Here is a 19749-nt window from a genome sequence, read left to right as displayed (position 1 = left end):
GAACTGAAATAAACGGATATGTTTACACTTTATGTGATATTAGAAACTGTAGAGCTAGACTCTGGTAATTCGTATAAAATATATATATATTTTTAGAGAATCTAATGCTAAGACACTCCATTCTCCATTTTCCACCGAATTCCGGAGACATTGCGTGTTAAGTGACGGAATTAACCGCCCCGCTTTCCTTTGACACTAGAGCGACGAAATAAAAATATAAATTTAAATAAATAATCCATTTCCCCAATTGGGGATCGAACCCACAACCAGTCGCATTTTTAATCAGACGCTTGTGCCCCTGCGCCAAAACAAGCCTTTTGTATATGTTCATAATTATTAAAACTCAACAAAAATCTCTTAAAATACCGATTGGCAAGTTGAAACGTGTCTAAAATAATTCATAATACCACGTGTACTCTATGGATGTCGTTTTATATTACATAATATGAGGAAACTTCATATAAACAATTTTAAAATACTGATTCATATATGTGAATAACTAAAATTCCATCCTGGTTTAGCCAAATAAGTCTTTGCATTTTTCATATTAGCAAAGTGATATGTTCTCTAAAAGATTTCTCACTATACATGAACTTTTTTTCAGCTCCACGGTGTACCCCGCATGTAGCAAGGTAGGCAGAGAAGGTCTAGTGTTAAGACACTCCTCTCCCAAATTTCCACCGAATTCTGGAGGCATTGCGTGTTGAGTAGCGGAACTCAACGGTCACCAGAGCGAAGAAATGAAAATACTAAATACTTCATTTACTCTAGTGGGGATCGAATCCACAACCTGTCGCGTTCACAGTCACTCCACGATTGATAAACTGCATGACTGACAAATAATAAACCGCATATAATAATGATATTCTTCATAGAAAACTTTTAAACTGTCTGTCAACACAAATATACTGACCTCAAGTCAAGTAGCAATCAACGATTGCACTCTATCTTAGGATCGTCTAATGAACAATTATGCCAGTTAACTCTTGACCGCAATTAAACGATATTTTTGTACTTGAATTAACCTTATTAAAAACTCTTTATATCGAATTGATTATAAAGAATTGTGTTTTTGAAATAAATTTAAATAATATATATTTTTAAATATATATTTTAAAACATATTGATACTTATATATTAGTAATAGTTATAAGTTTTAATATTTATTTTCAAATAAATGACCATAAATAGGTCAAAACAACCACAAAGTTTCTTTATTCTTTTGCATATAATTTTCTCATGCTCGACGTGACACAACAAAGCCATTACCGGTGTCCCACATAACACGCGTTCGAACTCCACATCCAACGGACCTGTCGCAACCAGACCAGTAGATCCGGGAACCATACGCTTCCAAATACGGATGGATACATTGAAAACAAGTGCACGTCAATAGAAAAGTAGCTGCATAATCATCAGTCGCAAGAAGAACTCAAATGAGGCAAACCAGTCTCAAAAGGTACTTTCGTACCACCAATGGCTTGAGGCGGTGAGGCTACGATCGTTGTTTTACGTCCAGTCACGCGCGAGTCCCCGATGAGACGGCCGTGGTCTTTTGTACTGCGCACGCGCATACCACTTTCGAAATCACATATTTTCTAACGTTACAAGTGTCGTGAAGTGATTTCTTGTTTAAACAATATTGTTTGTAAACACTTTATGTGTTTTAGTGAAAATATGTGAATTGTTTATGTGTGTGTGGTTTTACATTTTTTTTTTTGGATTGCGTTTACAATTTTTATGGTAAGTTTTTAGGTTTTTAGGTATTTAGGAATGTATATTCTTTAATAAATATTCAGTATTTTTTATAAATATAGCAAAATATTTAAGAAATATAATGTAATCTATGCATAATTACTAAACAGCTGTTCACTGTGTCTATTCATGCAACGTAGTTATTATATCAGTCTCAAGAATTTTCTGAATTTTCACTTATTTAAAATACTATAGAGTAGGTAATATTAATATTTATGTCTTTCAAATTATTTTTCTGACGTAACATCTTGTAAAAATATCTTTTAAAACAAACACTAGGTTCAAGCTCTACCATTAACAATGATTGTCATTGAATTTAGCATTGCGCTATTTATTGTTCCAATAACGACAGGGAAAGAAGAAATAACTTCAAAATAAACATATAGAAAAAATTATGCAAAATAAATAATAATATCCTCTGTAAGTTTTTTTATACCTAATAATAAGAAGTTCCCTAGTGGTAATGTCATATAAAAAAACTTGAACTACACTGTAAAAATTTTATTTTCGTATATATATGTCAACATTTACATCATACGTTTTTCACGAGGCAAGGACACATGTGTTACTAAACAAAGCCTTATCGTCATGACCTCAGCGATTTTTAATACATATTATTAGGTTTCTTGATAGCTTACTTATAACTGAGGCATTTTTATTGTAATTTGCAAGATGAGAAGTTATTCGAAATCTACATACGAATATACAAAACTAAGAAAGAATTTCGGCCGGCAACCACTATTTCAAATAGTACCAGCTCATATAATAGATTCTATAAGTCCTGACCACAAATTGCAAAAAGAATATATGCTTCGCAATCCAATTAATCGACAAGTACAAGCTACTTTGCCAGTTTCGGAACATGATAGCTGCACTAAGCCAGTGATCATGGAAGACCAAAGCATAAACCACACAGAAGGTGGTTGGCCACGTGACGTACATCTCTACAATGAAGAGCATCTAGTCCGACATCGACGCCGCGTACAACATGAAGACAGTTATGTTCAATCAGTTTTAAAATTAAGACCACCAATAGAGCACTTCATCGATCAGAACAATGCCATTGACATGTACCAAACATATTTTGAAGGTATGAGACAGCAAGCGCCTGTTGAAAAGTATAACGTTCAAATAGCTAATATCTTTAGAGATTCCTTTCATAGACCCATATCTTGTATCGCATGGACGACAGAAGAAAAAGCTAAATTGGTAGCGTCATACTGCCATAAGATATATCCGTCTTGTTCAAACGTTAAACATGAAAATGTATGCTATATTTGGGATATAAATAAACAGACCGCACCAATATACAAGTTTTTACCCGACCACGGCTGCTGGCAAGTTGCATGCTCGCCTGCAGAACCTAATATTATATTAACGGGCCTTGAGAACGGTACAGTCCATGTATTTGATTATCGTTCAGGAGCTGAAACAATAGGTAGCAGCTCTATATATAACTCTCATTTGGGACCCGTTACAGCGCTTCGTTACATACATACACGAACAAATACAGAATTTTTTACGGGCTCCACCGATGGTCAATGCCTCTGGTGGGACCAAAGAAATCTTTCCCAACCTGTAGATAATCTCACAATGTCAGTTAAATACGGCGACCGAGAAGAACCAAGTTTAATCAATTCGGAAGGCGTTAGTAGTCTACAATTTGATCGTGGCTTACCAACAAAGTTTTTATGCGGAACAGAATCAGGACTAGTTATAAATGCAAATCGAATGGGTAGAAGTCATTCTGAAATATTAACTTGTTACTGGGAATCCCACACGGGGCCTGTGAAAGCCGTACATCGCAGTCCCTGCACTACACGGATGTTTATTACTTGCGGCGATTGGAATGTTCGCATATGGAGTGAGGAAGTTCGCACTGCTCCTATAATAGTAACAAAGCCGTATCGACGCCCAGTCAGCGATGTCGCTTGGGCACCACTACGATATTCAGGTTATATGGTTGTGTCTGAAGATGGAATATTCTATTACTGGGATCTTCTTAGAAAGTATGACAAACCAGTGGCAACACTTTATATTTCAAGACATGGATTGACCAAGGTAACCCCTCATGTCGAAGGTAAGTCCATAGCAGTGGGTGATAATATTGGATCATTATATTTACTTCGCTTATCTGAAAATATGACAATTCCTGGTCCAAATGATAAGCAGTTAATGCATCAAACGTATGACCGAGAAACTAGAAGGGAACATATTTTGGATACAAAAGTTAAAGAACTACGATTAAAAGCTCGCAACGAAGGTCAACCTGTAACTGAAGTTATTGAGGAGGAATCCTCTGACGACTTTGAAGAAGAAACGGAAAAATATTTTGAACGTGTCAGAGAGGAAATCAAAATTATGAATGGCTCTTTAAATAAAAGTAACTCATCGCTTTTGTAAACCAGTTCTCCAGTTACCAATTAATTATTCAAATAGACTCGACCTTTATAATTATATCCTCATAAAAATATTGATAGATAATGAATTATTAAATAAAGTGTTCAAGTGAAAATTATTCTTTTAGTTTCACGCTCTATCTCGCAAGGCAAGCTCTCATAGCAAGGAATATTAGAAACTAGTGCTAAATTACTCCCGTTCTCCACCTTCCGCAGAATATAGAGGCATTGCTTGTTGAGTGGTGGAGGTCAAAGCTGCTGTTTGCCTTGCGTTACCAGAGCAAAGAAATGAAAATAATAAATATATAATTCCCTCGAGTGATAATAGCCCCTGCGCAACGGCCTCTATCTTTATTTAATAGTCTAAAAATATATCACCATAATTTTATCCACTTCAAAATATAGATTATAATTACTTTTAATATACTTTCAAAAGCTACCATTATGGGAAGTTTATAAATAAGTAATGAATAAAAAAAACTATAAATCTGGCAGCCCGCATGTGTTCCAACAACACATATCCGGCCTATAAAGGGAGGGTTGCGATCGTTTCTCAAAATAATACCTGATGGAGGAGTTCATAAAACTATGCTTAACTTAAATTCTTACAGTAGAATATAAAAGAAAATATGTACTTTTCTATGACAATAATATTAAATATTAAAATATATTAGTTAGATTACATTTTCATTTCATCAACTTTAAATTTATAATTTCTGCTTCACGCTGTATCCCGCATAGGGTTAGTGCAGAGGGTTAGTGTTAAGACACTCTGTTCCCCACTATCCGCTGAATTTTTCTAAGCATTGAGTATTGAATGGCTGAACTCAGCACCGAACTCTTTGCATAGGTGCCAGAACGAAGAAATGAATATATTAATAAATAATAAAAAATAATTAATTCCCAGAGAAACGAACCCACATCCGTCGCGTTACAGTTACACCCTCTGTGCCACAACGACTATTTATAACTTACTTTCATAAATTAAAATTTTTCGTTATCTATTACAAATCTTAATCATTTCAAACAAATTATCTCTCTCTATTACAAATATAATTACGTTACAAAATATTTAGTAGATGTTAGCAACTAGCCGTACCTACTAATAGTAGTCTGGGCACAGAGTGCGTCACGGCAACTTTCACCGGTGCCGCTGAACTGGCGACGCACGCGCACTCTCGGTGGGTCCATATTCTTCCGCTTGCAACCTATATATAATACGTACCCACTTTTGTTTAGATATTAAAATCTATTTGAAGTATTTTATATTAATATTCAGTTAAAGATTTCTAATGGTTATATATTATTAAAAAAACGCTTTTCTACAAGTAATTCTATATATATAAATAGTATGAGCCTAAATTAAATTGGATAACGTTTTACCTCTGAAGAGTTCCAATATTCAGTTCCCAGCTCCATCATCACACCAGCTCAGTGATACCATAATATTGTATTGTCTCCAAAGCTATATATAATTGTTAAGTTTATAAGGATATGGTTTTTACAAGTGGTTCAAATTCAGATTCTTAGATTTTATTAAATAGTTTTTAACAGCTTCACCTTATAAAAGCATGTTAAAATATAACTTTAGAACAAAATTGTATCAAGTATTTATTTGTAAGTTAATATTATTTTGTAATAAGTATAGGTACCTTTATATTTCTTTTTTCTTTTAACTCTACAGCTATATTTCTATACTTTCTATCAGACACTTCAAGTAAGTAATTTAAGACTATTAAGATAATATTGTCGCTAGAGAAATCGTGCGTAATCAGATACATTCATAAAATCTATTTTATAAAATTGTAAGTAAAGGAGACTTACATACGTACAAACCTACTTATGTTTTTAGTATAGAAATACGTTTTCCGTCTTAAACTATTTTGTCAGTTTAAGTTCTTTTCTTATATCATATATTTTTTTAACTAATTGTAACTAGGTAGGTATACTAGAATTATAGTTTTACAAACATTTTCGATATTTGCCAAGAAGAAAAATTAAAACTTATATATTACTTATACTTATATATATCACTTATATATTACTTAGTGGTACTTATGGTTTATTAAATAAAATAAACTATACTTCCTGACAATATATTTATGTTAAAATATCTTTTTTTCCATTTTTTAATAAAATCTGTTCAGAGAACTGCTTAACAGAGATAACAGTTAGACATATATATGTCTATAATATTATAGTGACTAATACAATATACATATATTAGATTGTTCATACGTAATTAATTCAGCTAAATGCAATTATGGTGGAATGTAATGTCTGCCGCTTGCCTGCAGCTATGTAGGTTAATATTTTATACAGATATAAAAACAACCTTGGATTTTCTTAGTAGCTTTACCTATAGGGTTTTCTTATATATTTCATTTAAAAAATGTTAAATAAAACTAAGAATATAAAATATTTTTTAATATTTAATTCTCTTCTTCTCATTTCATTCTCTCTTTTTAGCACGACGTTTAATTCTGCCACTCAACACGCATTGCTTCCATTCTACTCTGCTGTGTGCGGGATACAGCGTGAAGCTGATTCAATTATATTTAATTTGAATTTTACTAAGAATTAATCTTAGTAATGTTTTATTCAGTCTTCTTACATATTTAATAAAAATATGTTTTAAAAAAAACTGAGAATATAGAATGAATTTTTAGTATTAAGCTTTCTTTTAAAAAAAGCAATATAAAAGTTTGTAGTTAGATGAACTTTAGCAATCAACAGAGTTGAGTGTGCAGTTAAAAATAAGCTCTTACTAAAGCACTTAAGAGGCAGAAACATTATAACCTCTTATATATAGTGAAAGACCAAAGCCAGTACTAAACTCGCGTGAGAACATTGTTTGTTCGCTTTAAAACGACAAAATGACTCACTTGTACGTGAATGATTGTAAAATTCAAATAAAACTAAAACGGCTTACTTTGTACGACTTTGCACGATTAGTTCGCAAATCGTTATATAAATGAGCTAAAGTAAAGGAATCTTTAGATTATGTAAAATATATGTTATATTAAATTTGTTATATCTTAATTTCAATATACGTAGGTATAGATATTGTTTTTAAAACGATATTATTATAAGAAAACGATAGTAATGAAACATGGTAAATTAATAATTATGTAGTCCAAGCGGGCGAAGCCGCGAGTGGGTCGCTATTGAATAATGTTAATTTAACTGAAAAAATTACATTGGCTTATTTTTGTAACGTCGTGTATTACGAAATAGGTTCCCTAACTTCGTAACAAATGCAAAACAAGTATTTCAAAAACTGCTCTATAATTCTAAATAGCAAATAATAATATGTATTTACAAACACAGTAGTTTTATCGCGCAATCTAGTTTCTACGGTTGTTAGCTTTTCAAGAAAGGTGTCGCGCTGCTAGCCTATTACCAAATGCGAATATTATTGTAATACAACATTCATTCATTCTTTTTACTTCAAGGTATAGAAAAGTTAGTGTCAAGGCACTCCGTTTTCCGTTTCTGCCCGGATGGGAATCCAACCCACAAACATAGCGTTGACAGTCACATGCTTGGGCCACTGCACCACGACGATCTCAACATTAATATAGACATGTTTTATTAAATATCTAACATATTTAGGTAAATTTTTGCAAAAGAAATGATCTTTCAATTTCTATCTACTATCTAGCAAGCAGTAGGAACGAGTACTCGTATAGTGTATTAAAAAAATGGGAAGAGAATGTAGGCTTAATCCTATCACTATACTTTATTTTATTATAGTAATAACAACTTTTTAAAATTAATTATTAAATAATAATATTAATAATATTTTTTAATAATAAAAATTGCAAACCACATTTTCCTGGTTTTGTGCTATTTAAAATACTTCCATGTAAAACATTTTGATCAAGTCAACATATTATGAGTCGACCGACGTTCAGATAAACTAAATTAGTATTAATTGTTTACGTAAATTATAGGCTTGTGAATAACAACATTATAAAATTCTATATTAAATATGTAATATATGAATTCCTTACAGCTTTTAAATTACTAAATTCTTATGCATATAATAGATACTCTTTACTTTGAGGCAACCTGTGAACGCGACAGGTTATGGGTTCGACTCCCACTCAAAAGAAATATATTTTAATTTCCCATCTCTGAGTAACGAAGGAAAATACAGATTTGAATTCCGTCATTCGACACACAATGTCTCTATAATTCGGCATTATCTTAATGGGAACGGAGTGTTTTAACACTAAGTCCGCAAGTTCCCTCTGCCTTCCCGCACATAGTAGGTGCGGGATAAAGCGTGAAGCTAAAAAAATAAACTTTTATAAGTGGAATCTTACATAGTACACTTGTAATGTAAACAATTAATTTCATTGTAAAACGCAATACCTGACTCATAAGTTTTCAAATCACATAATCTTTTGATGTGAATTGTAAACGACTAATGTTAACTAAGTTGATGTAGTGTACGATGACGAAACTAAAAAAATAACGTTTTTTTTACAATTTCACGCTGTATCCCGCACGAAGCAGGGTAGGCAAAGGAAGCCTAGTATAAAAACACGCCGCTCTCCATTTTCTATTCTCCTCACTTGAGACATTGCTGACAGTGTTGAATGACGAAATTCGACGTCCCGATTTGCCCCGACACCAGAACGAAGAATTGAAAATATAACTAATTAATTTCCTCGAATGAGAATCGAACCCACTCCTCCTCTCCTACGCCACAACTTTAGCCTTAGGTAACTAACGTAACATACCGATATGCTAATAATGACGTGCTATGTCATTGTTGTCACCGTTTACCTTGATAAAACAATGGAGAAAACGTACACTTAATATGTGCGACTAGGCAAACCTCCGCATGCGTCGAATGCCAATGTCAACTAATTTGCAAACCGGTCTTACTGTTACTTACTTACTACTTACATGTTACCGAAACAGTATGACCGACATCACGTTCACATTATATTACATTATATTATATTATAAACATTATTTATTATTAAGTCACGAAATTGTTTTAAGCAAACATGGCAGATCGTAAATCAACTCGAAAGATATAGTGGGTAGAGTATTATCGAATATTTGAAAAGAAATTAAGATATAATTGCATTATACGAATATTTAGAATTATCTTTGTTTCTTTTTTGTATGGTGATAAGCAGTTTTTTTTTACATATCACTCCGTACTCTACTTTCTTTTCATAGAGTTAGATGTAAAACTTCATGATGTATACCGCACATAGCAGGGTAGATAGAGAGAATCTGGGAACCTCTGGGAACATTTCCGTGTCACACTTTCTGCCGAAATGTAGTTGTTGGCATTGCATGTTGAGTGGCGGAACAGCGCTTTGCTTCATCACTAGAGCGTTCATTGGAATCGAACTCATAACCGTCACGTTGAAAATCGCACTGTCGCCGTGCCTTTGAACCACAGCGCCCTCAATGTAAGGTAATTTAAATTTAAATCAGCTTCACGCTGTATCCCGCACTCAGCAGGGTAGGCAGAGGGAATCTATTGTTAAGACACTCCTTTCCCCACTTTACGTAATTTAATTTTATTTTAATTTACGTAGTTACACTTCAACTCTGGAATACAGCCAGAAAAAATTCTATGTTTATAATCAAAACCTATAGGGAACTTCACGTGGACCTACAGTTATGAAATTTGGCACGAAGGCACTGAAAATTATAAATTTATACACATTTCATAAAAAAAACTTAAGTTTGTCAACTTTTATAAGCTGTACTTCCCGTTGACCTACAATCCTGAAATTAGTACTTGCACTTATCCGTTTTTTCTATATATTAATAATAACTATTTTCTCTTTCAGTAACACAATGAGTCGCGCGATGCGATGAACCAGGTGCTGGTGGCGCTCCTGCTCGTGACGGTCGCGAGTGCGCAGCTCCGCCCGGCCGACGCGCCGCCTGCCATCAACGATACACGTAAGTGAGTTTTACATGTTGTTTTTTATTAATTTCACACTGTATCAGCTTATAGCAGGGTAGGCAGACGGAACCTAGGGTTCCCAAACGCCGCCGGGACATAGCATGTTGAGTGATGATCTCAATGGCGAGGTTTATCTTTTGCCAGATTACAATGAAAATATTAGATAATTCCTTTCCCTTAGTGAGAATCGAACACACAAACGTCGTTACAATCACACACTGTACCACGGTACCTACCACACGGACTACATGATTTTAAATGAATTTCATATATAAATCTCAATTTACAATATTTTACTTACTATTAAGGCCATCATAGCGCAGTTGCATTGCGTCTGATTATATACGCTATGGTTATATAATCGATTACAACTCGAAAAAATATATTTAAATTATGTTCATTTCTCTGCTCTGGTAAGACGAATTTTTATCGTTGAGTTTCATCACTCAACAACTGTTACTTATTAGTGACGAAAACTGGCAAACCAATATCTCGAAAATATATTATACTAGCGGCCCGCTCGCGGTTTCACCCGCGTGAACTATGTTATTATTAATTTCTGTCTCCATGACTACGTCCTAGTGACGTCTATGCAAAATTAAAAACTCCTAGCATTTGTAGTAACGAAATTTCATACAAACTTTCGACCCCAAAAACACCCCTTAGAAATCGAATATTGCAAATTCCTATCTTAGCGAGCATCTACGTAACATAAGTAACTCCTATGCAAAATTTGAGATTCCTAGCACTTGTAGTTTCTAAGATTTCGTGATGAGTGAGTGACCTTTCGATTTTATATATATAGATTAATTCTGTCATACGGAAAAAGGTGAAGCCCGTTTTACATATATAATAAGTACCTTTATGTATTTCACACTATGATTTTGACATCACATACATATGTAGGTAGGTACTTAAAATTAACAGCACGTGCACATTCATCGCTTCCGCTCATTTACTTACGTAAAAACTACCTTGTGGTTTCTATGCTCAACAAGAAATTGGTATTGGTTTAAAGTTTTGCAAGAGTTACAAAAGAAAAAACTAGTGCCTAACTCTTGCAAAACTTCTCTCTCCTGCACATAGTAGAGTAGGAGATCGCACCTGGGAACCTAGTCTTAAAGCACTTCATTCCAATAAAGATGCTTCCGTTCAATATTTTCCGCCAAATTCTGTAGGCTATTTTCCGCCGAATGTCGGAACTTAACGCCGCACTTTGCCTCGTTACCAGAATTATAAGGAAATAAATAATTAAATTTCATTTATTTTCTCAAGTGGGAACCCACCACCGGTTTCGTTTACAACCGTTTGCTTGTGCATCTGTGCCACGACTGATCTCAAATTAGTTTAATGTTCTTAATTTAGTCAGAAATGTATATAAAGAACTTATATTTGCTCTTAGAGTGAGCTTTTCTATTTAATATACAACTGCTAGTTTTTTAAACAATTAAAAGAAAAAAATAAAATTAAATAAACACACACTAGGGAAGAGAAGATTTAATGCTACCTGCATTTCATTTTTCTATTTTTTATGAAAAATTAAATTCTTTTACAGTAGAATATAAAAATAATTAATTTTCATGAATCTCAATATAAAACTTATTAATAAAATAATAACTATTACAAAATATTACTATACTATTACGAAATAGGAAACGAACAACTTTTATTGAGTGCCCTTCTCATCGATAACTAAAACGTCAATAAACTTCAGTACGCGAATACGTTTTAAAAAAAAGAGCCATTTCCACCGAACAATTCAATGGAAGCGAGTTCAAATATTGACAGAATGATGCATAGCGTAATGTGAATCCATACCTATATTATAAATTCGAAAGTAACTCTGTCTGTCTGTCTGTCTTTTACGCAATCAGGGCCAAACCGCTAATTTAATTGTGATAAAATACTGATATAGAGATACTTGAGGGTCTCGGGATGAACATGGGATACTTTTTTTTTCTCATATTTGTAATATTTTCGATATATACCAATATATTAAAATACTTATTTTTTGACATGCAATATATTCCGCCATGTTTAAAACAACCGCCGTGGCTAAGCAACGATTTGCAAAGTTTGTCGTTAGAAAACGTCACCCAAAATGAGCTTGCTTAACGCATCTCTCTATTGAAAACTGTAAATAATTTCATAAATATATTTAATAAATATTCGTATAGTTCAAGCGGGCGTAGCCGCGTTCGGGTCCACTAGTAGTGAATAAAATACAGTGGCTCTCTGACTATACGATCGAACGGTACCGTTAATTGAACGGCACACTAATCGCATATTGCGCGCGCTTTCCCTTTAGAAAGTGTTGGGTTTGAACATTAGTTGGGCTATGTCATTTTAAGTATGAATTATAATTATAACCTTTTTGAAGCCAGTCGTGGCGCAGGGCCAGACGGTAGATATCACAGGGATAAACGTGACGGGTTGTGAGTTCGATTACCGCTCGAGGAAATGTTTAATGTTTCCATTTTCTTTGCTCTGGTGTTGAGGCGAAAAGTGGAGAATGGAGTGTCTTAACACTACTTTCCTCTGCCTTTCCTGCTGTGTATGGGATTGAGAGTGAAGCTGATTTAATTTAAAATTTTATATTAAAGGAGATTTTTTTTTTGTGTTTTGTAGGTAGGTACTAGTAAAGCATAGAGTGAGATTTAAATTTTAATATATAATAATTCATTTCTCCGGGCGGGAATCGAAACCACCGCCATCGCGTTTACACACACTCGTGTATCTCTACGCTACAACGGCCTCGAATATGTACATTTATGTTAATAAATACATGAATGCGATAAACCATATCCAGGTTTGAGCAGCTAAATAATAACTACTAGGCACAGTACTTCAAAAACTTCCACCATATATCACGAGTGCACTTACTCTATACTTTATTAGTATAAAGTACAAAAAAATCTCCTTTTATATAAAAAAATATATAAAAATTTAATGAAAAGCAAGCTCATTGCTCATCAAAGCACTTGTGTCCAGGATGCGGCGCAGAGAGTGTGCAATGCGATGCAATACCACTAGAATTCGGTGGAAAATAGAAAACGAGGTAAGCAGAGAAAAGTAGTGTTTTACACTCCATTCCTCACTTTCCGCCGAATTCTGGAAACAATGCGTAATAAGTGGCGGAACCCAACGCCGAGTTAATCCGAACGAAGCAATGGAAATACAATATTTAAATAAATATTGAATTTCTTCGAGTGGGAATCGAACCCACAACCAATTGGTTTACAGTCACACTTTGTGCCCCTGCGCCCCGACTGGCCTCGACTATAAAAATATATGAAAATTGAATGAAAAGCTCATTAAACCACTTATATCCAGGATGCGGTGCAGAGTGCGTGCGGTGCGCTGCCGACGGTTGTGTCAAGTGCGCCCGGCTGCTGGTCTGGCCGGGGGGCTCCTGCGCGCACGAGTGCCCCGCCGGTACGCGCGAGGCCTGGGCCCATGATGACCACCTGATGGGCCGCGTGTGCTACCCTGGCAACACTTATAATGAAGTTAGTTTGGTTGCTATTTGTCTTGTTTTTTTCTTTTTGTATTATTTTATTGAATCTAGACAAAATAAATTGTTGAGGCAGTGCAGAGGCACAAAGTGTGACTGTAAATTCGAAGGTTTATGGGTTCGATTCCCACTTCAGGTAATGAAATATTTTCAGTTTCTTCAGCTCTTGGATTCGATGGAAAGTGGAGAACGGAGTGTCCTAACACTAGGTTCCCTCTGCTTATCCAGCTATATGCGGATTAGCGTGAAGCTGAAAAATGACTCAAAAATATTTCTATACATATAAGAGTTGAATTTAATACGAAATGGATATAATAGAGCTAGATCACAACAGCATCTTAGAAAACTGGAATTATAATATTAATAGTTCATTGAGTTCACAAGCCCATCCAACATATGAGATAATTTGAAATGCAGATGCCTCTAGAGAAAAAAAATATCTACATATATAAACGAGATGGATGAGTAAAAAAATAGGTCACCGGTTTCGTGTGGAACAAACGTCACACAAACACGGAGGCCACACTTTGATGCACTCCAGCTACTAGTGAAGTAATATTCCAATCTCGTCGGTTAAGAAATAGTAATGTAAATCTGTTTTAAGTTGTTCACGTTTTACGTAATAAGATCGTAGATTACTATAAATATGCTTACAAAATTACACACGGACAACGTTACTACATTTGAATAGATATGGAAGTTGTTATGTAATTACGGAAACTGTATTCATATATATATATATATATATATAGTCATTTCAATATATTGATATTGCGTTCATTTTTTAATACTAAATTTAAGTTTCTCATATTAAGAAGCCATCATGGTGCAGAAGATCAAGGGTGAATGTAAAGAGTTGTGAGTTCGACCCTTTTCTAAGTAAGAAATGATTATTATATTTTATGATTTTCTGGATCTTCTGGATTAGGTGGAAAGTAGAGAACGGAGTGTCTTAAAAAAAATACACACTATATTACTAAATTACACACTTGTACGTATATATGAGTATATCTATCAATTTCTTCGTAAACAATACATTGTCTTCGCACGCAATCTCTATTGTAAGAGTTTTATTAATTATAGTGGTGCTTTCGAAGTAAAATTGTAACATTATGTATGTAGTGGGCCTATAGAGATTAATAATATCAACTTTCGATATTGTTAGAGTATCACGATTCAATCAATACTAATGCTGTACAATTTAATACATTATTCATTTGAAGAAATATACGGACTATATTATAATGAAACGTGAAAAAACCACTAACGAAAAATATTATACTCTCATACTTTGAAGTCGGTATTGTTGTCAATTTTAAACGCTATTTGTCTATATTGAAAGAAGTGTTTAATTTGTTATTAATATTTACATAATATCTAAACGCTATAAACTCAAAATAATACTTGTGTATGTCAATCTACATAATTAACTCATCATCATCATCATGAGGAACGGAGTGTCTAAACACTAGGTTCCCTCTGCCTATCCCGCAGTGTGCGGGATACAGCGTGAAGCTGATTCATTATTATTATAACTCATAAATAGCGCAACGATAGTATTTAAAGTTTTTTAAAAAATCGCAAGAGTTCTTCAACTTAAGTTTGTATACATTTTTCCCGCATATATTGACATACTTAACTTTTTTCTAAAGAAAGTGCAATTACGTCATTGATGCAACAAATAACTGATATATCATCTCTATCAATTCTTCTACTTTAATAACACCAAAATAAATATAATTTATAGGTACTGGTAGGCGGTGCTTGTGGAGCAATAGTGTGTATAGCCTTCGTAGCTGCGATCGCGGCGTACGCGCGGTGCCGGAGCAGTGCGCGTGCGCAGGCGCAGCCCGTGCCTCAGCCGCGCCAAGACGACGATGCGCAGTTGAGAGAGTTCCACAAACAGCTGGATTGTTTAAGGGTATGTAATAATGGATTGATTTTTATATTGTAAAGTTATATTAAATTCGCATCATAGTCAGGGTTTAGATAAGCTTTTTTATATAAGCTTCTATCTTGTAATATTGGAATAATGAAAAATATTTGTTTTCAAATCGTCTTTTTATGAGCATAATATCGTAGTTTCATTAATCATATATAATGAATGCAACGGAAGATATATACCTACATAATGTGAACCGTACTTATAGAAGTAAATACTCATATAACCTACTCGTACCAGTTACGATCTACTACAGCTATGCTGTCGATGACCTCTAAATGTTTTACTTTTAAATATTTCATAAATTCTACTGTAGTATATTAGTAATTCAATAAACATTTTAATTAATTAATTTGTAAATTGAATTAATTATATTTCACATATTTTTTTTATTATTATAAAAAAATAACTTAATCAGCTTCACCTAGTGTTAAGATACTCCGTCCCCCAAATTTTTTTGGCATTGTGTGTGGAGTGGAAGAACGCCGGGGTCTTTGCCTTAGTGCAGAAATGAAAATATTAATTCTTTCCTTCGAATAGAGATCGTCGAATCGACCCTTCAACCATCACGTGACAGTCGCACCCTTGTGCCGCTGCACCATGACGGCCTCAAATTATTACAAACTTAAACATTTCTATTTCCATTAACATCATACAGTACCTATACGGTATACCTAAGCTTAACTCCATAGCCGTGCCGCCCCGTTGAAGCGTGAACCAAACCTAGCGTGAAAACAACACGAGCACGCAGCGATTGTGATATGATACTCTGTTTCACTTTCGAAAGTTATAAAAGGAGATCTTACCTCATATCACTCTCACTGTCGTTAAACCAGTTGCTTGCCAATCATGTGGATGACCAGCCGTACATATCTAAATTCTAATTAATTGTTATCATATGAAATTTGATGAAACGTGATTGCCGATCAATCAACCACTAGATCTTGATATTATATTATATAGATAGATATTATATATATCTAACTTTCTTTTTATTTATGAATATATTAAGGATACCGATAGAATAAACGGTTTAATATTTTTTTTTGACTTATATAAATTTTGCAGTTTAGTCTATTTAGTTAAGAAGACACTCCGTTCCCCACTTTCTGCCTACCCTGTTATGTGCGGGATACAGCGTGAAGCTGATTTCTTTTTTTTATTTTGTTTTTATTTTATTTTTTTATTAGATACACCACTGTCATAGTCTTATTGATTTACCGCTTTAGCCTTATTTTATGAAAATAATATTAAATTTGGATCAAATAATGTAACTAGATGTATTTTAAATTTAAATAAAGCTAGAAATGTTAAGCAAGAGTAAATAATAATTATATAAAATTTTAAAAATAGAACATGTCGGCCGCGATTGAAACAGCACGTACGGTACAAACGTAATTTTAATTAATACATTTTTAATCTGTTCATTGCAATCTTTTTGAAACGGAAATGTAAATAAATTGAAAATATTTGATCACATTATTTATTTTTTTACGCCATTCAACTAAAATAAGGAACAATTTATGAAATTGAATTATTATGAACCTTAAATTTTGTATTTTCCAATAAATAAGGTTTAATTTCATTTTTATTTATCTTAACTTTTTATTAACTAAAACTTTTGTTCTTTTCAGCCGTACGCGTACACACTACTCGCTATATTAAATCACACGAGGCATCAAGTGCGTGAACTCTACCAACTCGGTAACAATGACGCAGCAATGGCTTACAGGTAATTTTCCTATCTCATTTTGATAGGTTTTATACATATATATCACTTTTTTAGCTTCACGATGTATCCTGCACATAAGAGGGTAGGTAGAGGGAACCTGGGAAGTGGGAACTTTGTATTAAGACAGCCCGTTCTCCGCATTTCACCGAATACTGGAAACATTGCGTGTTGAGTGGCACTTTGCCTCGTTACCAGAGAGTATAAAAATATTAAATAATTCACTCCCTTGAGTGGAAATCGAACCCACAACTACCTATAGTTGCATTTACCGTAGCACGCTTGTGGCTGTGCGCTACGATATCCTCATTACAATTACAATCATTGTAATATTTTATTAAGTTTAATAACTTCGGTGCACTACTTGCATTACGATTGCTTTACTTTATTTACATTTAAGGCTAATTGGATGGTTTTAATTCAAAAATTGCTTAAATTTTAGCTTTTACCAGCAATTAACCTCAATTTTTAGTTTGATATAATGCTAAAAACCTTGATTACATAAAATATTTTAATATACCTATTATGCAGTTGCGTGTTGAGTGACCTGGCAAAGCTGCTTATTCTACTGAACAAACAGCAAGTGCCGGTGGTGCCGGATGAGTGGCCGAGGCTAGCGGGCTGGGCGGAGAGGTATTTATGATTACTATATTTTATATTATGTAGGTATATTTACCATTTTAGGTCATTTGGGGCAAGTTGTGATGCGACAACGACCGCGACTGGTTGTGGGTTTGATCCCCAAACGTAGAAATGAAATATTTAATATGTTTATTTCTTCGCTCTTGAACTCAACTTGCAATGCCTCCAGGATTCGGCAGAATGTGGGAAACGAAAGTGTTTGGAAACGGAAAGTCTTAACACTAAGTTTCCAGGTTACTTCTGCCTACCCTATTACGTTCATTATACAGCGTAAAGCTAATAAATAAAATAATAAAAATATATATTTTATATCACATATAGTTTAGGTACCTATGTATATTTAAGGCTTACGGGCTTACCTACAAGTAATTACGAGAGCCTTGTTTGCCTCGTGGACGCCGTGTTTATTTTTACTGACAAATTATGGTTTCAGTAGGATAAAAGATGTTGGCAATTTTATTAACAAATATGTACTTTATATAGAAGCTTTAAGTTAAATTTCTTAGATGTTGACTAGTTATTCAAATAGTGCATTATTGTTAAAGTAAATATTTATTAAAATACACTCTGTTAAAAAACATTTTTAACTATTACTGATTATTTTTAGATTCTCATAATATAGTATGCATAATATAGTCATGTATGAACTAATATAAATATTATGTTCATTTACAGAATATTAAAACGATACAGCCGTATTGGCGTAGAGCAACAACAAGGACAATTAGTTAACTTTTTGCCCTCCCCACCGAGCCAGGGATCAGATTCTGATACGACGCAACAATCATTCACCACATTCAAACCACCGTCTTACTCTCCTACTTACGGAAGTCACATATTAGACAAGGACTTAGAAAACCAGTGCGAGTGGAACGAAACTGGCAGACCACCGAGCTACTCCCAAATAGAAAATGAAACCATTGTCCTGTCAGATCCATGGGAACGCCGACCTGTGGTTAGGCGTGAGAGTGTGTGGCTTGAGGACGAGCTCTTTGAAATGACAAGACGGCCTCAGGACGAACTTACAACTGAATTATAAATACAAAATGTTATACAAATGTGATAAGTACAAATAATTGAATAGTTCTAATTAACGCTCTTCTACAATGAAGTATGATATTTTTTATCTATTGTATAGTCGTTCTCTTTTTTACATGGCATCGCCGTATAATGAAACAATTCAGAATAAATTTGTAATATATCAGAGCGAAAATAAGCAAATAAATATACATATATTTAAATTAATGCCCAACCAAAGCAAATAGAAATAAAAATATATCTAGTCTCTGATTACTGTATCGTCGTTCTTCTTAACAGAATAAAAAAATCTAAATATCTCCAAAAATTAAAAATCAATATATGAAAACTTTTTCTATCAGTCTTGCTATATTATATAAAAAATATTCTAATATTATTTTGATTTTTGATATCCTTTCAGCTTATCTTTGTTTTCAAAAAAATCTTATATATGATAACTTGTATATACTTAAATAAATGTAGTTATATTTCTGTACTATATTTTTATAGCTTAAATTAATTTAATATTACATAGCTACATCGAATTAGTATTAAGTATACCCAGCAGGCAATAATTACGTTTAATGTTATACATTTGTGAAGTTTCATATTTGTTAATAAAAATAAGTGTGTTTTCTCAAATAATGTTTGTATTATTCTACATTTCCTGAACCTGAATATAAAAATTATAAATATAGATATATTTTTTCTCCTTATAGAAAAGTTGTAAGTGAACTAAAAAATACAGCTATTAATTTATTAAATAAAAGATAAACTTATAAACATTTAATTAAAAAATCTTTT

General features: G+C 33.5%; 2 protein-coding genes across 2 annotated transcripts; both read left to right on the top strand.

Annotated features, from left to right (window-relative positions):
- The first annotated feature begins 1540 nt into the window (after positions 1-1540).
- On the top strand, positions 1541-19590 carry T48 (FU domain-containing protein T48). The gene is made up of 7 exons (XM_085198091.1): positions 1541-1743; positions 9983-10097; positions 13435-13610; positions 15363-15536; positions 17192-17289; positions 17818-17919; positions 18604-19590. Exons 2-7 carry the CDS (start codon positions 10007-10009, stop codon positions 18965-18967), a joined length of 1005 nt encoding a protein of 334 aa, XP_085054217.1. The 5' UTR covers positions 1541-1743; positions 9983-10006; the 3' UTR covers positions 18968-19590.
- LOC146531447 (dynein axonemal intermediate chain 2-like) lies at positions 2428-4202 on the top strand. Its single transcript, XM_085198432.1, has one exon. It carries the CDS (start codon positions 2428-2430, stop codon positions 4156-4158), a length of 1731 nt encoding a protein of 576 aa, XP_085054558.1. The 3' UTR covers positions 4159-4202.
- Positions 19591-19749: the final 159 nt, after the last annotated feature.

Source organism: Heliconius melpomene, chromosome 15 (genome assembly GCF_056956725.1).
Source record: "Heliconius melpomene rosina isolate 202511_hmr_F chromosome 15, ASM5695672v1, whole genome shotgun sequence".
NCBI lineage: Eukaryota > Metazoa > Arthropoda > Insecta > Lepidoptera > Nymphalidae > Heliconius > Heliconius melpomene.
Note: the sequence above shows the minus strand (reverse complement) of the source record. Positions and strands in the feature narration are given on the sequence as shown.

Coding starts and splice junctions, on each gene's coding strand:
- LOC146531447 (XM_085198432.1), top strand. CDS start 2,428: ATGAGAAGTTATTCGAAATCTACATACGAATATACAAAACTAAGAAAG.
- T48 (XM_085198091.1), top strand. CDS start 10,007: ATGAACCAGGTGCTGGTGGCGCTCCTGCTCGTGACGGTCGCGAGTGCG. Junction 10,098..13,434: donor GCCTGCCATCAACGATACAC/GTAAGTGAGTTT, acceptor ACTTATATCCAG/GATGCGGTGCAGAGTGCGTG. Junction 17,290..17,817: donor GACGCAGCAATGGCTTACAG/GTAATTTTCCTA, acceptor CCTATTATGCAG/TTGCGTGTTGAGTGACCTGG.